The sequence below is a fragment of the Heterodontus francisci genome, chromosome 20, assembly GCF_036365525.1.
Source record: "Heterodontus francisci isolate sHetFra1 chromosome 20, sHetFra1.hap1, whole genome shotgun sequence".
In the NCBI taxonomy this organism is placed as follows: Eukaryota; Metazoa; Chordata; class Chondrichthyes; order Heterodontiformes; family Heterodontidae; genus Heterodontus; species Heterodontus francisci.
Window position 1 is genome coordinate 65,439,291 of NC_090390.1, and position 15,003 is coordinate 65,454,293.

Genomic DNA, 15,003 nt, shown 5'->3' on the forward strand with positions numbered 1-15,003 from the left:
CTCCACAGGCCACATTACCACAGCGGAGGGCCCTACGCCCACAAGGAGGTTGCCTCGTTTTATTCACGTCCAAGCGTGGCTCAGGCCTACTCACCCCCCATTGTTAGTTAAATCCTAGTGACAGCCTCTGGGCGGGAAGGCCGTCATCAGCCTATCCCACACCCGATTAAATTCCGATGCGATGGGCCCTCTGCCTCCTGCTGCAATTCTGTGGGCTCCCCACCTGCAAACCCAGCTTGGGGGGTGGGGAGAGTGTACAATTCAGCTGGAGATCTTGTAGTGTTCTCCTGCACATGATGGCAAGTTCTCAGCTTAATGTTGGGCCTGCAGGACAGCACATCCAACAATGCATCATCCTCTCCGTACTGTTGTTAAGTTATGCACTTAAGTCCTTATGTGGGACTGAAAACCACAGCTTTCTGAAATAGAGGTGGGTGTGCTACCAATTGGATCAAACAAAATAAAGCTGCTCCTCCTGACATCTGTCTTTTCATTTCATTATTTTAAAATGTTGTTTCCTGGTTCTACTATTCTGCCTTGATTTGATATAAAAATCTGGGTTCACTGTGCACTATCTTATAAACTTTAATGAAGTTCCTTCTCTTTCTCCCCACCACCTTCCCCCAACTACTTTCTCATAGCTCATTTCCTTTGCATTTGCATAGTTGTCAACCATCTGCTTTTGGAGTGGGGTCAGCTTCTCTGTCCCCTATTTGCCCAATAGCACTGAAATGGACAGAACAGCTGATTCTAGGGTATGAAGTTGTTCCACAGTTCTGCTTGTACACGACGTTTCTGTGCATTTGCAAGAGATCAGCGGCAGTAGATTACACAATGACACATAATTGCATTATATATTCAGTAAGTAAAGTTAACCTTTGTTTTTGTAAAGCTGTTAACTTTTTGATTTACTAGAAGCTCATAAATAATCTGGTTGAAATCAGTAATTCCTGTGTTGGGGATATGAATAAGTAAAAAACATAAAAAGGTTACAAAATATGGAGCAAGGTATTAATCTTGATTACAGTTTGGTCGCTATAGAGGATGCCTGGATCTTGTCATTTTAATTTGATTTTGCACAGCTACAGAAACCAAATTTTGTTGTAGTTTAGGAGATTTAGATTGCAAGTGAAAATGAGTAACTTGAAGGTTTGGAAAGCCAGTGATATATCGAAAATCATAGAATGATGCACTACAGAGGAGGCTATTCAACCCATTGTGCCTGTGCCATCTCTGGTAGAGCTATCAAACTAGTCTCACTCCCCTGCTTTTTCCCCATACCCCTGCAAATGTTTCTCTTCAAGTATTTATCTCATTTACTTTTTGAAGTTCCTATTGAATCTGCTTCCATCATCCTGTATTCCAGATTGCACTAACAGGTTGTGTTTTCTGGAAAAAAAAGTTTCCTCATGTCACTTCTGTTTTATTTTGCCAATTGCGTTAAGTCTGTGCCCGCCCTCTGTTTACTGATCCTTCTGGCACTAGAAATGGTTTCTCCCTAATTATTCTATCAAAACCTTTTAATGATTTTGAGCATGCCTATCAAATCTCCTCTTTACCTTCTCTGTTCTAATACAACAACAACAACTTTTATATAGCACCTTTAACGTTGTAAAACATCCCAAGGTGTTTCACAAAATTTGACACCACTAACCACATCATGAAATACTAGGGCCGATGACTAAAAGCTTGGTCAAAGTAGTAGATTTTAAAGAGTGTCATAAAGGAGGACAGAGATAGAGCGGTGCAGACATTTGGGGAGGGAATTTCAGAACTTGGGACTGAGGGAGTTAAAGGCACAGCCACCAGGAGTAGAGCAATTGAGGAGCACAGGTATCTCTGAGGTTTGTAGGGCTGGAGGAGATTAGAGATAGGAAGTCAGCAGAAGTCACCAGAAGTCAGTGCAGGTTAGCAAGCATTATCGGTTGATGAGTGAGTGAGACTTGGTGCGAGTTAGGGCATAGGCAGCAGAATTCTCCAAGGAGAACAACCCAGCTTCTCCAGTCTCTCCACATAACTGAAGTTCCTCATTCGTAGTACCTTTCTGGTAAATCTCTTATACGCCCTCTCTCAGGCCTTCACAGTGTGGTGCCTGGTAATGAACCCAATACTCCAGCTGAGGCCTAACCATTGTTTTATAAAGGCTTAACATAAATTCATAAAATGCTGGTAATAGCAGCATCTGTGGAAAGAGAAAGAGAGTTCAAGTTTCAGGTCTGTGGCCTTTCATCAAAGCCTTTTAGTTTAAGTCGAGGTCTTCTGTGTGGAACTGTTAAAAGCTTTCTGAAAATCTAAGTCAACAGCATCTGAGTAAATGCTAATGTTTATTTCTAAATTCCTCAAAGGAGGTTTGCTGTACAGGATTTACTAAACCAGTAATGATGTGTTGCATTATTTAAATTCTGTCTTTCAACATTTATATTACCCTATGTTCATGTATCTAATGCGTAATTTCTAACTTTGAATATCTTTTTCATGACTGAAATTCTAAAAACAAGCTGTTCAAATGAGCTAGTCTGAAATGTACCATTTGGGAATAGCCATTCAGAAGGCATTTGATAAAGTGCCATATGAAAGGTTGGTAATCAAGATAAGGGATCATGGTCTTGGGGAGTAATATATTGGCATGGATAGAGCATCTGTTGAAGGACAGAAACAAAGCAGGAATAAATGGGTCATTTTCAGGTTGTTAGACTGTTACTAGTGGGTTGTTGCAAGAATCATTGCCGAGGCCTCAACTGTTGACAATCTATATTCATAAATTAGATTACATACTGTCACTTCATCTATCTCAAGTTTGCTGACAATGCAAACTAGGTGGGAAAGTAAGCTATAAAGAGGACATAAGGAGTCTACAAAGACAGGATAAGTGAGTGGGCAAGAAGATGACAGATAGAGTATAACGTAAGGAATTGTGAGGTTATCCACTTTGGTTGGAAGAATAGAAAAACAATATGAAACGGTAAGAGCTATTACATGTTAGTGTTGAGAGATTTTGAACATGAAACACAAAGGTAACTTGCAGGTACAGCCAGCAATTAGGAAGCCAAATGGTATTTGCCTTTATTGCAAGGGACTTGGAGAACAGGAGGAAGGAAGTCTTGCTACAATTGTGCAGGGTTTTGGTGAAACCACACCGGGAGTACTGCATGCAGTTTTGGTCTCTACCTCAGGAAGGATCTTTTGCCTTGGAGAGAATTCAGTGGATGCTTATGTTCTAGATTGATTTCTGTGAGGAGAGATTGAGTAGGATGAACCTATATCCTCGAGTTCAGAAGCATGAGAGGTGATCTCATTGAAATATGTAAGATTCTGAGGGGGTGTTGTGGGGGGTGGTGGTTTGACAGAATAGATGCTGTTTCCCCTGGCTGGAGAGTCTAGAACTAGTGAACATAGTCTCAGGATAAGGGGTCGACCATTTAGGGCTGAGATAAGAAATTTCTTCGCTCGAAGTGTTGTGAATCATTGGAATTCTGTACCCCAGAGGGCTGTGGATGCTAAGTTATTGAGTATATCAAGCCAGAGATAAATCGATTCTTGGAATCTAAGGGATTGGGCAAGAAAGTGGAGTTGAGGTTGAAGATAGCCTATGATCCTATTAAATAGCAGAGCAGATTTGAGGGGCCACAATCCTGCTCCTCTTCCTTATGCTGTTGTGTTCTTATAAATAGATTAGCGTTTTCAATATGATAAAATTAATTTTCTGGTCACTGGCTGAGCCAGTATGATCAACTTGGTAACATGCTCGTGAAATAAATCAAGTTTTCTTTGCAAGCACCTGTTTTAGGGTTTGGAGAACATATACGCTCATGGGTGTTGTTTCTTGTTACGCAATTACATGAATTCACAGATGTATTATAATTGTTTATCACAGTGAAATGTAATTACTTTATTGTACATGTTTTAAATACCTCGCTTTAAATTTAAGCTAGTGGCTAGTGTCAGACTACAATTATTTGATTTTAATGCTGATTTAAATTGACCAATCCAACATTGCAACACAAGAAAACAGTCATATTTATAGAAGAATTGAAATGGAACAAATTGCAGTAATTTATTTACACAAAGCACTTTTGTTTACATGATTTGGAATTTGCAAAACCTGCTTTTTTTCTTTAATTAGTACTGACGAGGAAGATCAAGGGGATAAGTATTTCTGTTGCTTTGTAAGTAAAACAGTAGAAAATTTTGATAGATCAGCTTGAGACTTGATTCAGTGTTGTCTGGAAATGCTGGTCAAATGTTTATTGAACTGTTGATAATTATTAGAAAGGATCAATCCTTAAAACACTAGTTGCAGTAAACATATGCTGCAATTTTAAAATGATCTTTGTGCATAGAAAAACAGCAGAAAAATATTATGTGCTGAGCTTGATGGATTTTTAAACTACTTTCTTTCTTGTCTAGAGACCAACACGTGGCTAGTCACAGAGACCAAAGGTGCAATTGTCCAGGGTGGATATGGACACAGCAGTGTTTATAATGCATTGACAAAATCGATTTACGTGCATGGAGGATACAAAGCGTTTCCAAGCAATAAGTATGGCTTGGTGGATGACCTCTACAAGTACACAGTAAATAGCCGTACTTGGTAAGTGAACAGGCATGCATTCATTGAATTGATTTTGGTTGCAGCAGCATCTCGTGTAATTGATTTGAAATGAAAATGATTGATTGAATTGTTGTGGGGATCTTAATAGAGTTGAAACACCAAATCCATTTTCTTTTCTTTATGCCTTACTGTGCTAGACGGGAAGGATGGAAATACTTTGCTTATGAAAGCTTAAATATTTAAAGTTTTTCAATAAAGTGTTGCATTTGGCTTGATCTATTACTCGTGCATTTTTGAATTAATTTTCTTTTAGTACTTTGAGAGATTTTTCAATGGTATAGTGAGAAAGAAATTTGCTGAAAACCCACAAGCAACTTTACTGCATTCTGGAAAGTAATCCATTAAAAAAAAATCGTTCCTAATTTGATTTTACTCACCCACCTGCCCTTTCCTCGAGACACAGACATTTAGGAGCACATGCTTTTTCTCATTAGTTTAAATACATCTAGGAACACAAGGAAATGAGAGAAAAATGGCCCGTTAAGATTTTATGATTTCAGCTATGCATAATTTTTTTTAAAATTAAGGTGTAATGCGGAAAAGTGGCCATTCTCGTACAATATATATATTCTTTCATGGAATGTGAGTGTAGTTGGCAAGGCCAGCATTTGTTTCCCATCCCTAATTGCCCTTCAGAAGCTGGTGGTAAGCTGATTCTTGAACTGCTGCAGTCCATCTGGTGTAGGTACACCCACAGTGCTGTTAGGGAGGGAATTCCAGGTTTTTGACCCAGTGACCGTGAAGGAATGGCAATATAGTTCGAAGTCAGGATGATGTGTGGCTTGGAAAGGAACTTGCAGGTAGTTGTGCTTCCATGCATCTGTTACCCTTGTCCTTCTAGTTTTGGAGGTCGTGGGTTTGGAAGGTCCTGCTGAAGGAGGCTTGGTGAGTTGCTGCAGTGCGTCATGTATATGTGATACACTGCTGCCACTGTGCATCGGTGGTGGAGGGAGTGAATGTTGAAGGTGCTGGATGGGGTGCCAATCAAGCGGTCTGCTTTGTCCTGGATGGTGTCGAGTTTCTTGAGTGTTGTTGGAGCTGCAATCATCCAGGCAAGTGGAGAGCATTCCATCGCACAGGCTTTGGGAAGTCGGAAGGTGAGTTATTTGCCGGAGAATTCCCTGCCTCTGGCCCGCTCAGTTCTTTTGACCATTTTCGGATGCTTACAACTTCACTGTTTTTTTTCTGTCTTCAGAAAGGAGTTTACATTTATATTTAGTGTGTTATGACTCTCAAAGGTTGCAAAGTGCTGCACAACTGATGAATTGTTTTGAAGTGCAGTCAGTGTTTGTTACACATAATGTCCTCTCCCCCCTATCCCTCTCACTCTCTTTTCTCCCCCCTATCCCCCTCACTCTCTTTTCTCCCCCCTATCCCTCTCACTCTCTTTTCTCCCCCCCCCCTGCCTCTCACTCTCTTCACCCCCCTCCCTCTCACTCTCTTTCCCCCCCTCCCTCTCACTCTCTTTTCTCCCCCCTATCCCCCTCACTCTCTTTTCTCCCCCCTATCCCTCTCACTCTCTTTTCTCCCCCCCCCCCTGCCTCTCACTCTCTTTCCCCCCCCCTCCCTCTCACTCTCTTCCCCCCCCTCCCTCTCACTCTCTTTCCCCCCTCCCTCTCACTCTCTTTCCCCCCTCCCTCTCACTCTCTTTCCCCCCCTCCCTCTCACTCTCTTTCCCCCCCTCCCTCTCACTCTCTTTCCCCCCCTCCCTCTCACTCTCTTTCCCCCCCTCCCTCTCACTCTCTTTCCCCCCCTCCCTCTCACTCTCTTTCCCCCCCTCCCTCTCACTCTCTTTCCCCCCCCTCCTCTCACTCTCTTTCCCCCCCTCCCTCTCACTCTCTTTCCCCCCCCTCCCTCTCACTCTCTTTCCCCCCCCTCCCTCTCACTCTCTTTCCCCCCCTCCCTCTCACTCTCTTTCCCCCCCCTCCCTCTCACTCTCTTTCCCCCCCTCCCTCTCACTCTCTTTCCCCCCCTCCCTCTCACTCTCTTTCCCCCCTCCCTCTCACTCTCTTTCCCCCCCTCCCTCTCACTCTCTTTCCCCCCCTCCCTCTCACTCTCTTTCCCCCCCTCCCTCTCACTCTCTTTCCCCCCCTCCCTCTCACTCTCTTTCCCCCCCCTCCCTCTCACTCTCTTTCCCCCCCTCCCTCTCACTCTCTTTCCCCCCCTCCCTCTCACTCTCTTCCCCCCCCCTCCCTCTCACTCTCTTTCCCCCCCCTCCCTCTCACTCTCTTTCCCCCCCCTCCCTCTCACTCTCTTCCCCCCCCTCCCTCTCACTCTCTTTCCCCCCCTCCCTCTCACTCTCTTTCCCCCCCTCCCTCTCACTCTCTTTCCCCCCCTCCCTCTCACTCTCTTTCCCCCCCTCCCTCTCACTCTCTTTCCCCCCCCTCCCTCTCACTCTCTTCCCCCCCCTCCCTCTCACTCTCTTCCCCCCCCTCCCTCTCACTCTCTTTCCCCCCCCCTCCCTCTCACTCTCTTTCCCCCCCCTCCTCTCACTCTCTTTCCCCCCCCTCCTCTCACTCTCTTTCCCCCCCCCTCCCTCTCACTCTCTTTCCCCCCTCCCTCTCACTCTCTTTCCCCCCTCCCTCTCACTCTCTTTCCCCCCCTCCCTCTCACTCTCTTTCCCCCCCTCCCTCTCACTCTCTTTCCCCCCCTCCCTCTCACTCTCTTTCCCCCCCTCCCTCTCACTCTCTTTCCCCCCCTCCCTCTCACTCTCTTTCCCCCCCTCCCTCTCACTCTCTTCCCCCCTCCCTCTCACTCTCTTCCCCCCTCCCTCTCACTCTCTTCCCCCCTCCCTCTCACTCTCTTCCCCCCTCCCTCTCACTCTCTTCCCCCCTCCCTCTCACTCTCTTCCCCCCTCCCTCTCACTCTCTTCCCCCCTCCCTCTCACTCTCTTCCCCCCTCCCTCTCACTCTCTTCCCCCCTCCCTCTCACTCTCTTCCCCCCTCCCTCTCACTCTCTTCCCCCCTCCCTCTCACTCTCTTCCCCCCTCCCTCTCACTCTCTTCCCCCCTCCCTCTCACTCTCTTCCCCCCTCCCTCTCACTCTCTTCCCCCCTCCCTCTCACTCTCTTCCCCCCTCCCTCTCACTCTCTTCCCCCCTCCCTCTCACTCTCTTCCCCCCTCCCTCTCACTCTCTTCCCCCCTCCCTCTCACTCTCTTCCCCCCTCCCTCTCACTCTCTTCCCCCCTCCCTCTCACTCTCTTCCCCCCTCCCTCTCACTCTCTTCCCCCCTCCCTCTCACTCTCCCCCCCCCTCCCCCTCACTCTCTTCTCTCCCCCCCCCTCCCTCTCACTCTCTTCTCTTCCCCCCCCCTCCCTCTCACTCTCTTCTCTCCCCCCCCTCCCTCTCACTCTCTTTTCTCCCCCCCCTCCCTCTCACTCTCATTTCCCCCCCCCCTCCCTCTCACTCTCTTCCCCCCTCCCCCTCCCTCTCTTCCCCCCCCCTTCCCCCTCGCTCTCACTCTCTTTCCCCCTCTTCCCCCCCCTTCCCCCTCACTCTCACTCTCTTTCCCCCCTCCCCCCCTCCCTCTCTCCCCCTCCCCCCCTCCCTCTCTCGCGCGCTCCCGCTCCCTCCCTCTCTCGCGCGCTCCCGCTCTCCTGTAGTAGGCTGTAGGCTTGGAGGATCCCCCAGTCGCAGATGGTTTTCACTTGATGTTTTCTTGAGGGAGTGGGGAGAGGGGGGCGCGGAGAGAGCGAGAGCGCGAGAGAGAGAAAACATCAAGTGAAAACCGTCTGCAACTGGGGAATCCTCCAAGCCTACAGACTACTACAGCCAGCAACCAGGGGAAGAGAACCAACTACAAATTCTGTCCTCAAGCAACCCTCAGCAAAGTAGGCCAACCTTGTAGCACCTTGGCTAGTGAGGACTTCAAGAATACAGCTTCAACTGAGGACTATTGGATTTACAGACTGTGTATTTAAGTTCCTTTATTCTGGACTTGAATTCAACCACCAAATCTGTTTCCTTCTAATCTGTTTGTGTGTGTGTGTGCAATTCTCGTGTCAATGTGTAGCGTATTTTTAGTTTTTAAAATCGGGTTAGAGTATTAAGTGGAATAAACTTACCTCTTTTGTGTTTAAATTCAAGAAAACCTGTCTGGTTTTTTCACAATCACAGTAAAAGAGAAAGGTAAAACACTCCGAGGTGTCAGCATAACCACTGTTTTTAAACCCTGTCACGGTCAAATAAGAGGAAGGGGCAAGAGGGGAGCCTAAGGCCCTTCCTCATCTGGCCATAACAAATGTTTACTTTTTAATCAGTCATTATTTTGAATTGTTAATTCTCTGATTAAAACATGCATGTCAGAATTGTATTTCTGTTGATGTGTATATGAACAGATTGTTCTGGCACTTTAATGTATTTGGTGAATTGTCTTTTTTTGACACATTTACGGTGTGGGTGAAGATTCCCCAAGTGTCAACCTCATGAAGTTCTGAACCAGTTGCAAGTCCTGGAATAAAGATCAAGTCGATAATCCTAAAAAGATCTAAACACTTAACAAGAATTACCTGATAATGTGGGAGAAACTTCAGCTTTTATGACGCAAAGAATTCCATATAGAATTGATTATGCTGTCAGTTTTATTACTGAACTATGAACCACTGTGTTGAACACAAATTTTGCAGATCTTCAGATCACAATGGCTTAAAACAGCCGCTTTAAAATATGGCTTGTGGAGAAATTGTTCTTGTGACATTGTTACAAGCTAGATTTTCATGAGCTGTTCATTCTCTGCACCGGCATCTGATCAGTAATCTTAAGTTTGAGAAAGTACATTTAAATCAGTTACACAAGAGGTTAGCAAATTGATATTTATTCTCTCAAAACCTGAAAATTGTAAGTGGAGGCTTTCAGGGTTCTATGATGTTCCATACATTTTAATAGTGATTTACTCGGGCTGTTTCGAACACTTAGAATTCTATTTTGGTTTCATTTAAGAAATACAGCTATTTTTAAGAACGTTGGCCCTGAAACTTGCAATGTTTTGGGGGCATGAAGGTGTTGTCTAGAGGTAAATTCTGCAGTAGGACCGATTTATGTCGTGCCTCTGCTCCATTTAATTGAAGTTGCGGTTTCTTGTGAGCAAAGATGGGGTTCCTGCTTCTACTTAGACTTCAAGTTGAAAGGAAGTAGAAGCAGGAACCTTTGGTAACCGCAATATCTGGGTCATAATTTATTGATCAGAATAGGAAATTATAATGGAAAATGTTGATACAAAGTAAGGTTTTGTAGACAGGAAGTTTGCACAGATGTAGGAATTTTAAAGTGGCTATTATTTAATATATTAGATTTAACTACCTGTAGTGTTTGTTTGATCTGACTTTGATGGTTTTGGTTTCTTCGCTGTGTTTGTTTGCTTGAGCCTCTGAATGGAGCTAGAGAGAGCAGAAGCTTCCGGAAGAGAGACAGTTTGAATCAAAGCCTACTAAAATGTTTTATCCCCAGAAGGCCTTGGCCTTTAGCTACATAGAACTTGAAGCTGTCTCGGGTGACATTTTTGTAGCGAACTGGAACTGTGATCATCCCCGAAACTGGATAGTGTTGTCGTAAGTTTGAAGAATGCCTATTGCAGGAGTGAGGGAGGATTATGAAAAATACTCATGGTAAAGTTTGTCACTCCAAATACTTTCGTGCCAACATCGATAAGAAGTGACACTGAGATGCCTGAAATCTCGATGGAGCACCCCTTGAAGTGACCTGGTACTTTACTTTTGGTGATGGAATATACAAGTTGTACCTCACTCTCCGGAAGAGACTCCTTTTACCTTGTGGGTTCATGCAACCGAGTAGCAGATAGGTTTAGCCATAATACTGTTGCAGATAGTGTTAGCGACAGCAAAGCAACTTGCGACTTTGAAGACTATGCGATCGCAGTGATTTCACGCGTGACCTCTAATCTGGTTACATGAGGAGTTGGAGACAGTCAGCAGCAGACAACATAGTAAGTCAATACCTCAAATCTGAGTGGCCTCATGATATAGGGGAAGAACTGATCGCGTTTTACAGAGTATTGCACGTGGCACTCAGGCAGTTAACTCAAAGGCACTGCCGCAACATGTATTGCATCTTGCCCATGAAGGACATCCAAGTGTTAAGATGAAACAACAATCCCATGAAGCGGTCTGGTGGCCAGGAATAGATCACTGTATAGAGATCATTTGGGAGTGGGTAGCTTGTGCACTCAGTGGAAAATCTGTTAAGCCTTATCCTGCGCCTCTAAAACCGACCCTAGGGCCAACGAAACCATGGCAACAACTTCAAGTTGATATTTTTGGAGAATTGCATGCAGCCCATAGGAATCAATGGTTTCTGCTTGCTGCCCATGATCTCCACAGCAAATGGCCAGAAATTACTACAAGAAGTTCCATTACAACCACTTCTGTCATTGACATCCTGGACAAATTATTTACAAAATGGGGTTTGCCGGAGACCATCAAAACAGACAATGGACCGCAGTTTGTCTCAAGTCAATTCATGGATTCCCTAACTGGCTAGGAATTCCATCACCAGCTGACAATACAACCCACAATTGAATGGTGGCGTTGAACGGTTCAACAGGGTGATAAAGGAAAGACTGAAAGCTAGTATGGCGGACGGGAGAACATTCGAACAGTCCATTCACATCCTACTCCGCACATACTGATCCATCCCATCCTCGTCGCTATGTTTTTGTTGTGTTTACTCTGGGTTATTGGTATGACAGAAATCACACCTGCCAAATGGAAACATATTTGAACAGAAAAGAAAGAGCCTGCAACAAGGCTGGCAGAAGGAAGACCTTGCGCTCGTTCTCTCTATCTCTCCAGCAAAGTACCAGGGAAGATACGGTGGCAGTTTCAACACTTCAAGACTATGGACAAAGCATATCTTCGGCCTTTTGGTACCAGAGAAGCAAATCTAGAATTGTCCACTGGGCCCCACCCAGAAGTCCAGGAACGTAACTTCAATTGAGGACATTGCATCAAGGACATGAGCATCCAGTAACCGAATTCTATTTATTAACAACTGTACTTCAACCACCAACGCTCCCCCCCCCCCCAACCAATTCTTTCTCCCCCCGTATCTATCTGTGTGTATGTTTATCTCGTATGCATGCTGGAGTGGTTGCGTCACAAATTTTAGTAATTTTAACCGAGTTAGAATGGTGAGGCTAATAAACTTACATCTATCTTGTTTAAACCTAAGAAAACCTGTCTAGTTCATTTTCAATTAACATTAGAGAGCAATGAGCAAAGTCTCAGAGGTGGTAAGCTATAATCACTGTTTTAAAAGATAAACCCTGTTAGGGCCAAACCAGGAAAGGAGCAAGAGGAGAGCCTGAGACCCTTTCCTCATCCGGTCTTAACACTGGGTTTAATTTTGATATCCGGTTTAACTATGAGCAATGCAGATATCACACTGTTAAATAACCAACTGGTTTATTTAAAGCACATTAACAATAACTATAAAAGGTCTTACAGATTATGGCACATGTCTTAACAGCAGCTAAGATTCAAACTGTCCTGTCTTCCGGAAGCTTCTGCTTTCTCTAGCTCCACCCAGAGGCTTAAGCAAACAAACACAGTGAACAGACCAAAATCATCAAACTCAGATCAATCAAACACTACACTACCTGTGGTACATAAGGAAAATATTTATTTTCCATGAAATAATTAAAGACGCTTACTTCAAACCTGTGTCTTGAATGTCTTTCTAGTTTCTTTGAGTGAATTGTTATTTCAACATAAGCAATGCCTTGGGATTTACATCTGTGTGTGCATGTGCGTTTGCCCTTTGTCTTTTTTATATGCGATAGCAATATTTCCATTTGGCATATTAATTATGTATATTTTAGCAACAGTAGCTGGGAGTAACTTGCCATGTTTGGATAATGTTAGGAGCGTGGCAGGAGCAACGCACTGTTAATTCTGTCCCATCACTCCACAGGTCAGAGCATATTATTAAGCTTTCACCAAATTGGAAAAAAACAGCCAAGTTAAACACTCCAGTATCCCCAGAATGAAGCAGACCAAACCAGGTATCTTTAGACAACAACAAATTAACTATTTATTAAAACAAAACTAAATCTTAAACACTATTAAGATAAACCTATGCTTGAAGAGCTTAGAACTTAATTTAATCTAACTCCCGCATTCACGCACATATATTAAAAAATAACCATTAATTAGTTTTTAAAAAAGTTTTTAATATCAGCTGTTTGTTAAGAGTAAATAAAAATGAGAGTCTTTGTGTTTTACGTTCCTGGTGAATGAGGTCTTCTGATGTGAAGATAATCAAAGTTCACTCAAAGTCTTCATCCGGATTTGATGAAAATACTCTGTTCTTGTTAGGCATTCAAACAGTTCTGTTGCAGTAGCATTAAACAGTTCTTTCAACAATGAGCACAGCAATGAAAATAATTTGTTGAAAAAGAAAAGCTTTTCTTCCTTACTCAGGGAATTAACTTGGCTTGTATCATTGTAGAATTTTTTCGTGAGAATAAAACATCTCCTTTCTTCAGATCGACTCGCTGGAAAAGTGTCTCAGAACTAACTGGGTCAGACCAATCCCTGCCAGCGCCCCACACAGTGAAAATGGACATATCATACCATGTGATCTGCTGTTGCTCAGGGTAACCAAAAATGCAGCTGTGGTACACTGTCTTCAGATTTCTAGAATCTTCCTTCCCTTAAAGGTGTGCTTTTTTTTTTAACAGTCTTAAAGGCACACACACAGTTTTCAATCCGAGGAGAAGAAAAAATAAAAGTCCGTGACAGAAATAATGTTCTGACATATTAGTAAGATGCACCCCTATTTCTAATGAATGTGTCCTGTTAAATGATTATCGGTGAGAAAAGTACTTTTTTGAGTAAAAGTCCTTTTGGCCTCCTTGTCTCGAGAGACAATGGGTAAGCACCTAGAGATGGTCAGTGGTTTGTGAAGCAGCGCCTGGAGTGGCTATAAAGGCCAATTTTAGAGTGACAGACTCTTCCACAGGCACTGCAGGTGAAGTTGGTTATCGGGGCTGTTACACAGTTGGCTCTCTCCTTACACTTCTGTCTCTTTTCCTGCCAACTGCTGAGTCTCTTCGACTCGCCTATCTTCAGCCCAGCCTTTATAGCTGTCCGCCAGCTCTGGCGATCGCTGGCAACTGGCTCCCACGACTTGTGGTTAATGTCGCGTTTGCAAATGTCTTTAAAGCGGAGACATGGACGACTGGTCTGATACCAGTGACGAGCTCGCTGTACAATGCGTCTTGGGGATTCTGCCATCTTCCATGCGGCCAAGCCATCTCAAGCGCCGCTGGCTCAGTAGGGCGTACATGCTGGGGATGTTGGCTGCCTCGAGGACTTCTGCGTTGGAGATATGGTACTGCCATCTGATGCCATGGATTCTCCGGATTCAGCGAAGATGGAATGTGTTGAGATGTCGCTCTTGACTGACATATATTGTCCAGGCCTCGGTGCCGTAGAGCAAGGTACTGAGGGCACAGGCTTGAAACACTCAGACTTTTGTGTTCTGTGCCAGTGCACCATTTTCCCACACTCTCTTGGCCAGTCTGGACATAGCTGCAGATGCCTTTCCCATGCGCTTGTTATTTTCTGCATCAAGAGATAGTTGAGCCTTGGTAGGTGAACTCTTGAAACTACTTCCAGAGTGTGGTCGCCGATATTGATGGATGGAGCATTTCTGATGTCCTGTCCCATGATGTGTGTTTTTTTGAGGCTGATGGTTAGGCCAAATTTGTTGCAGGCAGCCACAATCCTGTCGCTGAGTCTCTGCAGGCACTCTTCTGTGTGAGATGTTAATGCAGCATCGTCAGCAAAGAGGAGTTCTCTGATTAAGGCTTTCCGTACTTTGGTCTTCACTCTTAGACGGGCAAGGTTGAACAATCTGCCATCTGATCTTGTGTGGAGGAAAATTCCTTCTTCTGAAGGCTTGAACGCATGAGAGAGCAGCAGGGAGAAGAAGATCCCAAACAGTGTAGGTGCGAGAACACAGCCCTGTTTCACACCAATCAGGGTGGGAAAGGGGTCTGATGAGGCATCGTTATGCTGAATTGTGCCTTTCATATTGTCATGGAACAATGTTTAAACTTGGCTTTGATGGACATCTGATCTTTGCTAGTAGTCTGAAGAGACCACGTCTGCTGACGAGGTCAAAGGCTTTAGTGAGATCTATGAAAGCAATGAAGAGGGGCATTTGTTGTTCCCGGCACTTCTCCTGTAGCTGGCGAAGGGAAAACAGCATGTCAGTGGTGGATCTCCCTGCTCAAAAGCTGCACTGTGCTTCAGGGTAGACACGCTCAGCCAGCTTCTGGAGCCTGTTTAAAATGACTCGAGCGAAGAATTTCCCCACTCTGTTGAGCAGGAAAATTCCACGGGTGTTGTTGCAGTCACCGCGGTCACCCTTG

General features: G+C 44.5%; 1 protein-coding gene across 5 annotated transcripts in view; it reads left to right on the forward strand.

Moving 5' to 3' along the window:
- The window catches only part of atrnl1b (attractin-like 1b), a 1,082,183-nt gene that overhangs the window by 186,110 nt on the left and 881,070 nt on the right, over nt 1-15,003 (forward strand). For all 5 annotated transcript variants that reach the window (XM_068052965.1, XM_068052967.1, XM_068052968.1 and 2 more), the window contains exon 9: nt 4,408-4,591. In XM_068052965.1, coding sequence (XP_067909066.1) covers nt 4,408-4,591 — 184 coding nt within the window. The remainder of the gene's footprint in view (nt 1-4,407; nt 4,592-15,003) is intronic.